Source organism: Punica granatum, chromosome 4 (genome assembly GCF_007655135.1).
Source record: "Punica granatum isolate Tunisia-2019 chromosome 4, ASM765513v2, whole genome shotgun sequence".
Lineage (NCBI taxonomy): Eukaryota > Viridiplantae > Streptophyta > Magnoliopsida > Myrtales > Lythraceae > Punica > Punica granatum.
The window spans coordinates 8,426,436-8,442,924 of NC_045130.1; the positions used below are offsets into that span (position 1 = coordinate 8,426,436).

The window sequence follows — 16,489 nt, forward strand, 5'->3', positions numbered from 1 at the left end:
GAACCTGTGATTCTAGGTCAACAGGCGAGAGCGTGTACTATTGTGCTACACCTTATTTTTAGTGTATGTATATTTTATTTTCAAGGTTATCATCTTGCAAAAAGATGAAAACAATATAATATGATTTCCTTTAAGATTTCGTTTGGTCCTTAACTTTACATAAAAAGACCTCTTCATTCCCCAAAATATTTCTCTCCTGGTTTATTTTATTAATATATACACATTTATATTTTATGTTTGTTATTTTGTCTATTCACTCGGTACAAATTATAGCATTTCAAGAATATATATATATATATATATATTTCGTTTATAAGGGAAGTTTTTGGGTCTAATATTTGAGAAATAAAAAGTTAAATAAAGATGCATGCATAGTCCTTATGGAGATAATCGAATATAAAACCTTTTAATTTCTAACCGAGGACGTGTATCACAACAGTACACCTTATTATATCTCCGAAAAATTCTATGATACATATATTTGCAATGCATATATGGTATTTACATGTATTTAGTTGCAAAATTTCAAGTAATTACTTATAAATTTATAATTCAAGTAAATTATGTAAAAAGCAAGTAAAATTTACTTGAAATTACGAGTAATTTACTTACATGTATCATACATACATCTTCAATCCTATATATTGTAGATCAACCCTATTTCTCCATTTCAAAGATATTCGTTTACCTAATCAATTGGAAAAGCAAATGTTCGAGGGGGGAAAAAAGGAAAAGCAAATGTCCACATTCATGTAAAAAGAAAAGAAAAAGCAAATGTCCACGTTCATTACCAAAAAAAAAAATGTTCACGTTGTATGCATGGGTGTATTTGTAATCGGTAGGAAATAGGAATCTCAAAAGAGCCTTATGTTCACGTTGTGTATAAGGTTGTTTGTAGACCTGGTAAAAGGCGCAGGAAGGTGTTTTACTGAATGTTCGTTTAGTTTGACATTGGAAGATAAAATAATTATTGAATGGATTTGAAGGTCAGGATCACTGCAAATTTTTTATGTTCACACCCTCACGGAGTAACCTTATTTTCATGATTTAGGAAAACATGTTCATTCTTTTCTTCAAATTTTATTACTCTACTGGAGATCATTGCCATGACCAATCACCATAAAGTGGTATTCAATCCAGCAAGATTGAGGCTTGCTTACTATTCATTTCTTGGGTTCTGGCAGTGAGTATTCCATGCAGCTGAATGCTTCTCGCATTAAAGTTCTTCAAGCTCAAGATGATGGGGTAAATTCCATTAAAGAAGCAGCAGCTAAGGACCTTCTGAATGTTAGTCGTGATCAACATGTGTACAATAAACTTTTGAAGGATCTCATCGTTCAGGTTGGTCTCCTCTGAAATCATGTGCATTTCCTGGTCTTCTGAGCATAGGACATATTTAATTGGCTGTTCATTCAGTTAGATTGACTTTTGCCTGTAGTCATGAGAGTATCCACTTTTCCTTTCTTTACATGTGATGAATAAGCTCTCAAATTCTCACCCCAAACTTGAGTTTTAAGATCTCTCTCTCTTTTTCATGCTTAGTTGCTCCACAGCCCCGGTAATATATATATATATATATATATATATATATATATTTTGTCACAGAGTTTGCTGAGATTGAGAGAGCCTTCTGTATTACTTCGCTGTCGGAAGGATGATGTGCATCTGGTGGAGTCTGTGTTGGATTCAGCAAAGGAGGAGTATCCACAAAAGGCAAATGTTCATCCACCAGATGTTATAGTTGACCATCATGTGTACCTTCCTCCACCTCCTTCTCACCATAATGCCCATGGTTCTTTCTGGTAATTTCTTTTCTGCAAATTCTTTATGATCCCTGATTGATGCACATTTTCATGATATAGTATTTCGTGAGTAGTTGTCTTGAATATTAAATGAAGCCAACTGCCCCCACCAAATTGTTATTATTGAGGGTATCGACTGATGATTGCTCTTCACCGGTGTGATACTTGTCGCTTCCCGTTTTTAGCTTCCTTAGTTGGGTCCTAAAACACGTGTAAATTTATCTTCAGTGGCTCAGCTTGCAGGCGTTTCCTTGAATGCTACTGTCCAGATAACAAATATTCGAATCTGATAAATAGCTCATCTATGATGGACGTGGAATGTTTCTCATTTTGTTTGTTTGGTATAATAGTGTCAAAGGACTATTTTTTTCGCTTGTGTTCATCTTCTCTTCTTCACTATACAAACTGGTAGTTGATAAAATTGACTGCTTATGTGTCCAAAACCACTTTTTCTGGTCCTATTAGTATAATCATGTTCAATGGCTGAACGATATGATTCGATGATAGAATCTGTCTACTTCAATCGGTTTTCACCTTTCTCTTTTCCTTTATTTCACTGGCAAACGAGAGCAATTGCTCTGATTGTTCCTTCACAAGCGCCAAATATTGAGTAATTGCTAGGACGGTGTTTTGAGGTTTGACAGATTTTTGCTTCGTTTGCAGATCCGCAAGTGGCTCTTTGGTCAGGTTGCCGTGTGATTCGTTGGACCATGATGGTCTCTGTCGTATTTCGAGCTTAGGGATTGGAATATACTGCCGTATTTCGCAGTATTACTGTTATCTTCGAACGTGTTCTTTGCTGTTGTCAATGTCATGTCATGTGTATGGAATTGGAGGCGGGGAAAACACATTCTTCTTGTCATTCGTATGACGATTGTTTATTTAATAAATTCCAGCAGCTGGTTATTATGAGAAGCTAACTGTATTCGGAATCTTCGGATAATGACTGCCTCACGGGTCACCGCAACATGACTGTCTTTCATTTCTGCAATCCTCGATATTCTCTACTTTCAGTAGACAGAGAGAATCGGGACAGATGGAAAAGAGGATGTTGAGCGACAGACGGGGATGGAAACAGTATGTATCGCCGTCTTCTTTTTTGTGATGACTTTGTCTTGTTCTGCCATCGCATCTAAATTATTTTAGTGACAACTTTCTTGTCAAGGAATAAACAGTGAACTCTTTTTCTTTTCTCTTTTCTCCGACGTAATCGTACGAATTAAGACCACAACAATTGGCACCTTTCTAATTGAGAAATGACAATTAAATTAGGCAACAAAGCTCAGTAATAACTACCTGTAAGACCTTTTTGATCACCGAATAAAACGCTGAACTCTTATTTTTCCTCCTGTGTAGATGTCAAGTTGATACAGAGTCGAGATCAAAATCGGCGGTTTTTTCTAGTCGATAAACGATAATCGAATCAAAGTACAAGGGTCGGTATAAACTAATAAAAAAATTATAGAATCTCGTGTATGGGCTATTATTGGTATATTTGAATTTTCAGAATAGATTACTCATCCCCATAACTGAGGCAATCCTATACATATGTTTTTGTTGTGTGTTTTTTTCCACGACTAATTCAGTTCAAGTCGGGTAACTTACTAAGGGATAAAATTCTTACAGCATAAATTTTTTCCATTCATAAAACTCAAACTCAATATCTTATTTAAGGAAAATAAGTATTGAACCATTTGAATTTTAAAATAACCTTCATCCATATAAATATGCTCTTTTATATATCGTTCCATCTATATATATATATATTATACACATAATATATTACTTCTTCCAGTCTTACTCATAACCAAAATAAAGAGCCACAAAAAAAATGTTTTTTTTTTTAATTTCATTTTTGTCACAAGATTGGCCAAATAAGCCTAATGGTGACACATCAATGCAGAGAGGAAAGAGGCGTACAAGTCCGACGGTATGATGGCTACTGGTCGAGAGCGAGCTCTATCTATCACACCGGACCTCTCAGATTTTCTTTTATCTTTTGAATGCATTTTTTTCCCTCCCTGTCATTCAGTACTTAAAGTTAAACTTTGTACAAAAAAATTTAAAAATTTTCTGAATAATAAGAATGAACGTGGCTAACATAGGGTATCTAATTTATAAAAATGTCTCGTTCTTGGTGGAACTTGGGGCTTGTAGTCGTTGAAAATTATAGATTGCAAATTCATTGGATTTTATTAATGGGTTACTTAGTGTGATTCATGAGTACTTGAACGAATTCGGGTTATGAAGTGAAGGTTCATTCATTCAATGGATACATTTGAGTGCAAGACAAGTAATATATATGGAAGTGTCTACATTAACTAAGTGTTCATGTAAGATCATTAATTGCTTATCCATGGGTGATGTTTCATTTAAGAGTTACGTCCAATATGAAGGGTTTTGACTTTTCGATAGTGTCCATTGAGTGCATATAAATAGAGACGTTATAGTGATCAAATTATGATTAAGAAGATTCCAGAAATTAGAGTGAGAGTTAGAGAATTCCTCGATTTTGCTAGTTGAAGGAATTCATAAGGTTTCGTTGTATCCCGGGAGGACCTTTGCCTTAACCCTCTAGCAACTTTGTGTGGGGGCAAATAGTTCTCTTTGAAAAGCGTCATTCGTGCATCGAATCCTATCGTGTTAACCCTACATCACCTCCGGATCGATCGTCTCAACCCAAGATCCCCAACAATCAAAGAGAACTATTTTGAGATGGCGACGGAGGCTACCACCGCGTTCAAAGTGATGAACCGAGAGTTCGTGAAACTCGATCGATTTGACGGCTCAAACTTCAACCGCTGGAAGGACAAAATGTTGCTCCTCCTTACTGTCTTAAATGTGGCATACGTTCTAGACCCGAACCTGCAACCCTTGGAGGATCCCGCCCCCGATGCAACCCCTGAGGAAATCGCAAAGGTGGCTGAACTCAAGAAGAAGCGCGAGGAAGACAAATTCACATGTCGTGGACACATCCTCAACACTTTGTCCGACCGACTGTACGATCTCTACATGTCGATGCAGTCCCCGATGGAGATATGGAAAACTCTTGAGGAGAAATACAACACCGAGCGACAAGATACCAATAAATTTTTAATGATGAAGTATTTCGAATTCAAAATGCTCGATAGTGTCCTTATCATGGATCAAGTCCATGAACTACAAATCCTTGTAAGCAGGTTTCGTGACCTAAAAGTTATTATTTCGAAATCGCTACAAGTCGGAACTATCATCTCAAAGTTACTCTCGTCTTGGAACGATTACCGGAAGAAACTCCTGTATATGGCGGAGGACTTCATTGTGGAGAAAATACTTAGGCATTTGCGTATTGAAGAGGAAACTCGGAAGCGCGATGCGGTGTATCTTCCCCAAGGTTCTAAAGTGAACCATGTGAGTGAGTCCAAGAACTCTCAGAAAGGCAAGCGAAAGGCTATGTCCGAGACCAAGGACACGCAAGACAAGAAGAGAGTCTCGCAATTGCTATCATTGCAATAAGAAGGGGCACTACATTAAGGATTGTAAACTTCTCAAAAAGGATAAAGATGCCACAACTTCCAAAGCCAATATGGTTGAGGACATGGACTTAGTGGCCATGGTTACGAGAGGAATCGAGAGTTTGGAGGTTGGTATGATTACCGAACTCAACATAGCCATGACCGATAGGTCCTATAATTGGTGGTCGACTCCGGAGCTACTGTCCATGTGTGTAACGACCGGCAACAATTCAAGAGCTATGAACCAGTGGCAAACCGCGAGGTGCTTATGGGCAACTATCAATCGGTCAAGGTGCTCGGTCAAGGGACGGTAGAACTCAACTTTACATCCGAGAAGAAATTGACCTTAATCAATGTGTTGCATGTTCCCGATGTAAGAAAGAATTTACTGTCCGCGAGTTTTTTGTACAACAAAGGGTTCAAGGTTATATTAAAATCCGATAAGTTAGTCTTGCTTAAGAGTGATATGTATTTGGGAAAGGGATATTATAGCGAAGGCATGTTCAAGTTGAGCATTGATATGAATAAAGCTAATTCTTCTGCTTATATTGTTGAATCTTATCATTTGTGGCATGCGTGTTTAGCACATTTTAATTTTAAAACTTTACAATATATGCAAAAGAATGGTTACATCAATCTAAGTGATGGTAAACTTGTGGATAAATGTGAAGTTTGTGTTCAATAAAAAATTACCAAGAAACCGTTTCTTAAAAAGTGTGAAAGAAATTCCCAAGTGTTAGATTTGATCCATTCGGATGTTTGTGAATTAAATGAAATTCTAACAAGAGGTGGAAAATGATATTTTATCACTTTTATTGATGACTTCTCAAGATTTACTTATGTGTATCTCATGAGGAGTAAAGACGAGACTTTTGGCATGTTTAAATGTTTTAAGGATGAGGTTGAGAATTTGTTTAACAAGAAAATCAAAGTGCTTCGTAGTGATAGAGGTGGTGAATACTTTTCCAATAAATTTGATGTATTTTGTGAGGGACAAGAAGTGGTACATGAGTGTTCCACGTCGTATACTCCGCAACAAAATGGTTTGGCGGAAAGAAAGAACTGTACCTTAGTGGATATGGTTAACTCGATGTTGTTAAATGCTAAACTTCCATATAACCTATGGGGTGAAGCATTATTGACCGCGTGCCATATCCTTAATAGGATACCATCGAGAAAATTCAAGGTATCTCCATATGAGTTATGGAAGGGTCGGAAGCCGAACTTAGATTATTTCAAAGTGTGGGGGTGTTTGGCTTACTATAGAGTTCCCGACCAACAGAGAACAAAATTAGGACCAAGAGCCATTAAGGGTGTATTCGTTGGATATGCCAAACATTCTAAGGCTTATCGTGTTCTTGACTTGATCAAATACGATAATTGAAACGAGAGATGTTGTATTCATTGAAAGCAAGTTTTCCGAGATTCAGTGGATTCGGAACAAGAATATGAACCAATGATCTCAAGTGATCAAAACAAGAGACGTCTTTGTGACAATAAGGATATGGAGCCGATGAAAAGTCAAAGTGTGAGAAAAGAAAAGGACTTTGGTCCCGATTTCATTTCCTCGTAATCTCTAGCATATCTCGTTGAGGGAGATAGAGAATTCGTAATTAGGAAGATCCCCATAATGCTTAATGTGGAAGGTGATCCACAAACCTATGGTGAAGCCATGGCTTCTAGGGATGCGGCATTTTGGAAAGAGGCGATCAATGATGAAATGGATTCAATATTGTTCAACAATACTTGGGTCCTAGTTGATCTTCCTCAAGGATCGAAGCCTATCGGGTGTAAATGGGTGTTTAAAAGGAAGAATAACCCAACCGGGGTTCTCCGACTTTTAAGGCTAGATTGGTAACAAAAGGATTTAGGCAAAATAAAGGCCTAGATTATTTTGACACCTATGCATCGGTGGCTAGGATGACTTCCATTCGAGTCCTTATGACACTTGCATCTATCCATAAGTTACATGTGCATCAAATGGATGTTAAGACGGCCTTTTTGAATGGTGATCTCGAATAGGAAGTCTACATGGAGCAACCGGAAGGTTTTGTGCTTCCCGGAAATGAACATAAGGTATGTAAATTGATCAAGTCATTATATGGCTTGAAACAAGCGCCTAAACAGTGGCATGAGAAATTTGACTCGGTTATTTTGTCATATGATTTTTCGCATAAGTGTGTGGATAAGTGTATTTACACTAAATTCACCGATAGGTACGGTGTAATTATTTGTCTCTATGTGAACGATTTGTTGATCTTTGGGACGGATTTGGAAGGTGTTCGTGAGACCAAAGAGTATCTAGTCTCGAATTTTAAAATGAAAGATCTCAACAAGGTAGATATAATCATAGGTATAAAGGTGCAAAAGCATGAAAGGGGCTTTGCACTAAGCCAATCTCACTACATCGAGAAAGTATTGGAGAAGTTCAAACACTTGAATATCAAGGATTCAAACACTCTATTCGATCCAAACTTCAAGTTAAGTGAGAATAATGGCAGGGCTATAGCGCAATTAGAGTACGCTAGCGCAATTGAAAGTCTAATGTATGCAATGCATTGCACTAGACCCGATATCGCATTTGCTGTGTGCAAATTGGCGAGATTTACAAGTTGTCCTAATATTGATAATTGGAAAGGAATTTGTAGGATTCTTGGTTATCTTAAGAAGACAAAAAATTTGGGATTATTCTATGGTGATTATCCCGCGGTACTAGAAGGTTACTCAGATGCGAGTTGGATTACGAGTCTAAGTGACAATAAGTCCACATCTAGATGGATTTTTACGATTGGAGGTGGAGCCATTAGTTAGGCCTCCAAGAAACAAACTTGTATATCACATTCAACCATGGAAGTTGAATTTATAGTCTTGGTGACTGCCGGTAAGGAAGCGGAATGACTAAGAGATCTCTTGCTAGATATAAAGTTGTGGCCACAACGTAGGTTCGCCATTTCCGTATATTGTGATAGTGAATCCACCATGTCTCGAGCGTACAATAAGGTGTATAATGGAAAGTCTAGACATATAAGTTTGAGACATGAGTATGTGAGACAATTGATTAGGGACGGTGTGATAACTGTTACCTATATTAGGTCAATTGACAATTTAGCATACCCATTGACGAAATGTTTGTCAAGGGATTTGGTTAAGAGTACCACCGCTAAGATGGGTTTAAAATCATTCTAATCTCGTCATTGATAATGGAAACCCTACCTTATTCTAGTCAAAAGTTAGTTTTGAGGTTCAAAGGGTAATAACAAGTTATCGAATGATACCGTGCACTAAGAATTAGGATTTAGTGCTTGAGTTTTAGGAGGATGAGTTTTACTCTTAATGGATGGACATTAGTTGTCATGAAATCCACCTATATGGACATGAAGTGGTGCCGCTTCAATGAGAGTTTTCTTTATGATTTTTTCTCTCGTATATGTTCATGAAACGGGATGAGCACATGGCCATAACGGTGCTAAAGCAAATAAACTCTTACTCGAATACTTTACGATTATGTGTGCGACTTTTCCGGTATTGATTTTAAGAGTGATAGTTCAAGCGACTAGCCACCAATCACTTTGTTAATACTTTGAGAGTTTGTACTAAGGAATGGTTCAATCTGCGGACACCACTTCTTTATGCATAATCGTTGTGTACTTGTGTTCTGGAATTAGCAATCTAGTGGGGGATTGTTGAAAATTATAGATTGCAAATTCATTGGATTTTATTAATGAGTCACTTAGTGTGATTCATGAGTACTTGGACGAATTCGGGTTACGAAGTGAAGGTTCATTCATTCAATGGATACATTTGAGTGCAAGACAAGTAATGTATATGGAAGTGTCTACATTAACTAAGTGTTCATGTAAAATCATTAATTGCTTATCCATGGGTGATGTTCCATCTAAGAGTTACGTCCAATACGAAGGGTTCTGACTCTTCGATAATGTCCATTGAGTGCATATAAATAGAGACGCTATAGTGCTCAAATTATGATTAAGAAAATTTCAGAAATTAGAGTGAGAGTTAGGGAATTCCTCGATTTTGCTAGTTGAAGGAATTCATAAGGCTTCGTTGTATCCTGAGAGGACCTTTGCCTTAACCCTCTAGCAATTTTGTGCGGGGTCAAATAGTTTTCTTTGGAAAGCGTCATTCACGTCTCGAATCCTATCGTGTTAACCCCACATCGCCTCCAGATCAATCGTCTCCACCCACTTCCCCAACAGTAGTACGATAGGGAGCTTCCATGGTTCCCGAAACACTTCTGCCCTCTCGAGAACTGGACGAGCCTCCTGTGTGTTTAGTAGGAGATCATCCCCTAATGGTTCTTGTGGGGGCGGAATGTACCTCCCTGGAATCGTAGAATTTTTCAAAAGGATTCGCATGGCTCTTTTGGTTAATTAATCTTTTCGTCCCATTGCAACGTCGGAGCCTTACCAAGAGCCACCACAAAATTCTGGTGGTGTGTGTGGCTTGCCAGTTCTATCTACTACCAATTACAGTCTACCCGATAAAAGTAGGTTGTCGGAGGGTTTCTTCCATCGAAAAGATAGGTTTTTATTTCTCTTCCAATGCTGTCAATAATAATAGAATTATTTGTATCTCTTTACTAATTATTCGATACATGATAAAAGTTTAGGTTCCCTTCTGATGTGGATGTCTCGGGTACGTATTGAGGGCGTGAACTAAGAGATATAAAAGAGCCCAATTACGAGGAAGAACCAACATTAAAAGAGTATCATTAAAGTTTTAAAAAATAATGTGCGTGTATATATATATATATATATATATATATATATGCACATATTTTAAGGTAACATCGAAAGCATTGTTATCAAACTTGGATCGGACCGGCCGGTTCGACCGGTCCGACCGAAAACCGGACACATGGCCGGTCCGGTTCGCTTAAAAACCGGAAATGCATAAAAAAATCAGTGAATCCAAAAAATCGGCCGGTTTTTACATGAACCCATGGAACCCATTCAAACCGGCCGGTTCATGGGTTCAGATATTTTAGGCGAAATCCAACCCGAACACCTTGCACCCCGACCCGAAATTGAAGAAATCGGAAATTAAAGCTTCAGAATGCAGAGTGGCAGTGCATAGTTGAAATCTGGAAAGAAATTGGAAACCCTAGTCGTCTTCTCTTCTTCTAGATCTCGAGTTCATCACTTCCTTATTCGATCTCGAGTTCATCACTTGCTGCTCTTCTTCATCAGTCATCTTCATTCGATCTTCTTACAGTTCTGATTCTTCATCAGCTCATCCACTTTGCGACCGGTCGCTTCTCCGATTTGTCTTCATCAGCTCTTCAGGCGGCAGAGTCGAGTCAGTCGACCCATTTTGGTTCGATCTTCCCCTCCCTCTTCTCCTTTGCCTGTGATACTTGTTGTGAGGATATATGCACTTATACTTGTTGTGATACTTGTGTCCATCTCCTTCCTCTTCATTTCCTCCCGTAAATCCGCAAATCCCCACCTCCGGAAACCCAAGTTCTCCGTAACCTGCTCCTCTTCCCGCCCCAAATCCATAAGCTCTTCCAGAATTCTCGTCGTTTCCGCTGCTATTCTGTTCTGTTCTGCTCGATATCGGCTCAAGTCAGGAACAAGAGAACTTGCGATGTTCAATTCAACCGATGATGAGTTCCTCGTTTTCCTCAGGTCGAATTTGATGGGATTGCTGAGAGAACTGAGTGCAATCCCGGCCCGCTCGATGACTTATTCCTCAATTTGTTCCGCAGGAAAATGGTACAGGTAAGCTTCAGTTCATTATCCCTTATTAAAGGTCTCCGTTTTATAGTTATGTATGTATAAATGTATATATAAAGTTGCTACTTTTTGGAGCAATGACTGGGCTGTGATGAGATGATGTCATGATGATTTGTTGTTTGCTTTTAAGGGATAAAACAGGAGGTTGGATGGGATTCGGAGAAACTCGAGTATGATGGTCTAATTGAGGTCGCGAATCGGCTTATGATGAAGGGCAGGAACAATTCCGATACAAAGATGCTGCGGTATCAGTTTATATTTGTCGTTACCATTCGCTTTGTAGTAAGAATTATCGAATGGATTGGCATCTGTTTAGAGGAGGTTAGTGACTAATTTCTGGACAATGATGTTTTATCGGGACATTGCCTAGTTAATGCTAGGATGATGTCAATGGATCCTCTTTTACATGTTAATAGATAGATTCAGAGTACGTTGTTAGAGACGGTTGGAAACTGCTTGACGGAATATTAATCGAGAGACTAGGAGACTGATATCGGAGAAGCCTCTTTTCCTGCTTTTGATCTCTGTGATATTGCTGGGTTGGGCTGTTAAGAGATGGGTCTTCTTCTTCTCCAACTATTTTCTTGTATTCTATATTATTTTCTTAGAATAATAAATAAATATTTATTTTATAATTAAACAAGCGGTTCGATCCATCGAATCCCCGGTTGAACCCATAAACCCATGAACCCATACCTCGACCGGTTCGATATCTGGTCCGGTTCTGATAACACTGATCGAAAGTTAGGTTGGGCGTATTGAAGAACCAAAACCTTTGTTGAAAATGCATCTCCAGCTTCGTTTTCATCTTAGTAAGCTTTAAACAATTTGTGAAATCATATATAAGTTTCACGTATCACTTTTGATTGTTTACATTCTTTTTTGCCATATTATTGAAACTTGTCGTATTTGTTACACAGTCCGGATAGTATTTTATAGAATATTAGAACTCACTCATACTTAATTAATAAAATTAAGTGAATCTAATAATTACAAGGATTCACATTCAATTCGATCGAAACTCATCATAAAATTCATTCTTTCACATCTCCCGTCAACAGCATGCGTATGGAATGATCAGATTTCTTTTATAGAGTGATGGAATCAAGATATAGAATCATTGTCATTGTGAAACCATTTTCCTTCGTAGCCACCACTTCTAGATATTCATGATTCCATCTGGATCATCAGTCAATAGATATTCATAATTCCATGGAAAATTCATCATAGCAAGCTTCAAGGATCGATATGCAGTGGGACTACCCGTGTCATTTTATTAGTTATTATGATTTTTATTTAATTGTATTAGTATGACAGAACTCCCTCGTAACAAAAAAAAAAACCTACTAATCTCTCGAACTAATCAAGGGCAACAGAACAGGTTAAAAAGAGTTGATAAGCCATACAAGACTTTAATCCCCTGAGAAGAAAAAAAACAAAGCGGATTGTGCATCCACCACATAGAATCCCAAGGGCAAATTTGTTGGTACCAGTGCAATCTCACGTAACAAACAACCTATACATTCCGCTTGCTCCAGTTGCAATCGGACTGGCCAGGCTATTCCAAGTAAAATGTATGGCCAACACCAGCCCTTTTGTGCATAGCACTTCCACGGCCAGAGCTAGGTCTAGCCACTGAAGTTATCCATGGAGGATCTTGCGCTTCGTCAGCTAGACCATTAATAATCTCCTCAGCCTAGAGTATCCCAGCTTGACTGTTTTGCCTCGTTAGAATCTACAATTCCAAGTCTTGCAAATGCATCGACGCAAGGTGTTCTCGTTCATCATGGTGGAGGATTGATGACTTCACCAGGAAGGGATAGACCTTGGAGCACAGTGAAGTTAAGGACTCCTCCTGAGGTATCTTGCACTTCAAGACCGAATATCGAGCTTCAACTAGCTCACGAAGGGGATCAGGTGGATTATTAGGGGCAGACCTTTTAGGGAACATATCTCGTCTATCTTCCACTCAGGGTTGTGGCTCTAGGCCCACTTGAGGACCAAGATGAGTGACTTCGACCTCAGATCATGCTCGAAAGTTGATGCTCGAGATCAGGAGCGGAGCCAGAAATAAGGTTCGGGGGGGCAAATTAAAAGTTTTGGGACAAAAATTGAATTTTTTACAAATTTGTATGTAAAATCTCCAACAAATGGAAAAGTCGGGGGGGGGGGGGGGGGCAATTGCCCCTCTTGGAGCCTTAATGGCTCCGCCCCTGCTCGAGATAACCGCCTCAATGGTGCTGTGTTGCCTAAACCTATGTAATATAGCGCGCGTTTAGGAACCTTAAACTCTCAAGTCACGTTAAACCGGTGGGGTGAAAATCGTTTATGTTAGGCTAATATTACATTAAATACAAAACCTCTTGCCCCGACTTGTTTCATTGGGCTCCTGTACAAGTATTTAGGCTTGATTCTTACCGACAGGAACTTTTTATATCGGTTTCTTTTCCCTACCAAATATCCTAGTACGACAAGAATATAATGTGAATAAATGCGCTTATTAGATACATTTCCCCATTTGATGTGGTAGAAGAGGCGGCAAGTCGGTACCTGGAGAAAAATAGGTTCTGACGATCCTATTTCGAAGGAAATGACCTCCGGAGCAAAACTCACTGCTTTGCTGTGATTTTTCAATATTTAAGGCAAATTCCATTGTTTAGGGCCTCAAACAGGCAATTTATGTTATTTAGGACGTTTTTACAATTTTAGGAAAGTTTATGTTTTTTGTGCAATTTAAGCGTTTTTAAGACCTATTTAAACTTTGTACAACCCTAGGGTTGAGGGGGTTGAATTTCGAATTTATCAATAAAGTTGTGGAGCTACCGTACTCTTTCTTCCAATATCGAATTTATTTTCGAGTTTGATGCCTATTCCTGGTATTCGTAGAATCAACATGTGATAGAAGGTTGTTGTCTGGTATTCGTGCGTGAATCAACAAATTGCAATTTAGGTTCCGCTGCGTCACCATTCCATCATTGGGTTTGACAAAAAGTTGCATTTTTTCTCCGCCCGCCGCCGCCCCCCAGCAAAAATAAAAAATCTCTAGCTACCTCGTGCGAAATTATTTTAGTGATTCTATCTTGTTATGCGTGGCGTAAAAAAATACCAATCAAATTTGTAACAAATGGGGACAACGAGTGTTAACTACTCGAGTATTCGGCAAAATTATTTATAATTGTTACAATCTTATTTGATTCATTCTCAGCACGTTAATCTTAAACTTTTTTCGCTTTAAATATACCTTTTTTATATATCAATTTTTGATTGTGTACGTTCTTCTTCCCCCTCCCCAAAACAACAAAAATCTCTAGTTACCTCGTGCAAAATTTTTTTGGTGATCATATATTACAACACGTGGCGTGAAAAAACACTAATCAAATTTGTAACAAATGAGAACATTGAGTGTTAATTACTCGAGTATTCGGCAGAATTATTTATAACTGTTACAATTTTATTTGGTTTATCCTCATCACGTCAATCTTAAACTTTTTTTGGCTTTAAATATAGCTTGTTTTATATATCAATTTTTGATTGTGTACTTTCTTTCTTCCCTATCCTTGACATTTATCCAATTTGTTATACTGTATACTAAGAATTTTTATAGAATATTCTAACTCGTTGGTACTTAAATTATAAAATTAAACAAATCTAGAAATCACAAGGGTTCACATTCAATTTGAACTCACCATAAAATTCATTGGTTCACTTGTGGAAGGAAAGGGAGGGAGGTAGAGGAAAATCGAAAAATATATATAAAGATTTTTATACAAATCCCCGTCCCTTCTTCCCTCTCCGCCCCTCTTAATTCCTCCTACCAGACACCCTAATGAAACCAAAAGATTTGAGTCACTGCCATTGAGAAATTAATTTTCCTTGTCCCAACCATTTATTGGATATTCAACCGTGGGTCTTTAAATAAATTTGTTATGAAAATATAAAGTTGAATGACCTTGGCACGCTTCTCTTCTAGGTGAAGGTACTCGCGATCAATGAGGCTGCTACAATTTAGGACCATAATAATGGTCAAAGAGGATGCATAATTAATGAGTCCATAGATACCATAAATCTATATATATATATATATATATATATATTAAAACCACAAATTTCGCTGACTACTCCTCTAACCTATCTGTAATCCCTTGTAATCGAAATAAAAGACTGCAACCTCGACATTGCACTCACTGTGTTCAGGTTATACTGTTGATTTCCACTTCAATTAATTATTTTTTTAAAAAATTTTTTATTTCGTGGCCTACTTCAGTTTATTGTTACGTGATGGCTAAAACTGCTTTTTGAAGAAGGACAAATTAAAAGAAAAGGCATGAGCTTGACTAGCAACCAGGGTACCGCTTGGAATCCCAAGATACTGGTAGCCATGAGGTGGACTACCTATCCTCTGGCTTTTAGTAGTCCGATCAACCTTGACAAAACAATCTTTATCTGGGGAAGGGACCGCTAGATTATCAAAAGCATATGGCTATATCGAACAAAAATATCCAGCCGCCGTCAATCATTGATTAAAATGGCTTAAACTCATATGAATTGTCCTAGTGAATCTATATATATTTTTTATTATAAAGGAGTCCTAACGATCTAGTACAATGAAAGAAAAATCCTAAATAATTAATAAAGGTATATAGATAGTCTAACTAGATATCAATTATGTAACTTCTAAATCAAAGAAAAATCCTAAATAATTAATAAAAGTATATAGATAGTCTAACTAGATATCAATTATGTAATTTCTAAATCAACAGACGAGAGCGTAAGTAATGTACTATATTTTCTTTTTAGTGTATGTATATTTAATTTGTCAATGTTACGAACTTCCAAAAAGATGAAAACAATATAATATGATATCCTTTAAGATTTGGTTTGTCCTTAACTTTACATAAAAGGACCTCTTCATTCCCCAAAATATTTCTCTCCTGGTTTATTTTATTAATATATATACATGTATATTTTATGTTTGTTATTTTGTCTATTCACTCGGTACAAATTATAGCATTTCAATAATATATATATTTTTCGTTTATAAGAAAAATATATGAGTAAAGTTAAATAAAGATGCATGAATAATTTTACTGGCGATCATCGAATATAAAACCTCTAATTTCTAACATAGGACGTGTACCGTAGCAGTACGTCTTATTATTTCTCCGCAAAATTCCATGGTACATATATTTGAAATGCATATATGGTATTTACATGTATTTAGTTTCAAAATTTCAAGTAATTACTTATAACTCAAGTAAATTATGTAAAAAGCAAGTAAAATTTACTTGAAAATTACAAGTAATTTACTTACATATATCGTACATACATCTTCAATCCTGTATATTGTAGATCAACCCTATTTCTCCGTTTCAATGATATTTATTTACCTAATCAATTGGAACAGCAAATGTTCGAGGAAAAAAAAAAGGAAAAG

At 37.3% G+C, this 16,489-nt stretch overlaps 1 protein-coding gene and 2 long non-coding RNA genes across 4 annotated transcripts; all 3 read left to right on the forward strand.

Annotated features, from left to right (window-relative positions):
* The first annotated feature begins 884 nt into the window (after positions 1–884).
* Positions 885–2,717, forward strand: LOC116205759. Of its 2 annotated transcripts, XR_004156567.1 has the most exons (4): positions 885–986; positions 1,185–1,341; positions 1,606–1,802; positions 2,466–2,717. It is a non-coding gene; the product is annotated as an uncharacterized LOC116205759 (long non-coding RNA). The 2 variants fall into 2 exon arrangements; XR_004156566.1 differs by lacking the exon at positions 885–986 and having other exon boundaries at positions 1,059–1,341.
* A 1,800-nt stretch (positions 2,718–4,517) lies between these two features.
* On the forward strand, positions 4,518–5,297 carry LOC116203346. The gene has a single exon (XM_031535035.1). The coding sequence runs from the start codon at positions 4,518–4,520 to the stop codon at positions 5,295–5,297; it is 780 nt and encodes a 259-aa protein (XP_031390895.1).
* A 5,119-nt stretch (positions 5,298–10,416) lies between these two features.
* LOC116206125 lies at positions 10,417–11,603 on the forward strand. The gene is made up of 3 exons (XR_004156639.1): positions 10,417–10,633; positions 10,948–11,040; positions 11,186–11,603. It is a non-coding gene; the product is annotated as an uncharacterized LOC116206125 (long non-coding RNA).
* The last annotated feature ends 4,886 nt before the right edge of the window (positions 11,604–16,489 follow it).

What these genes read in the sequence shown, in the direction of transcription:
- LOC116203346 (XM_031535035.1), top strand. Translation starts at nt 4,518, where the DNA reads ATGGCGACGGAGGCTACCACCGCGTTCAAAGTGATGAACCGAGAGTTC.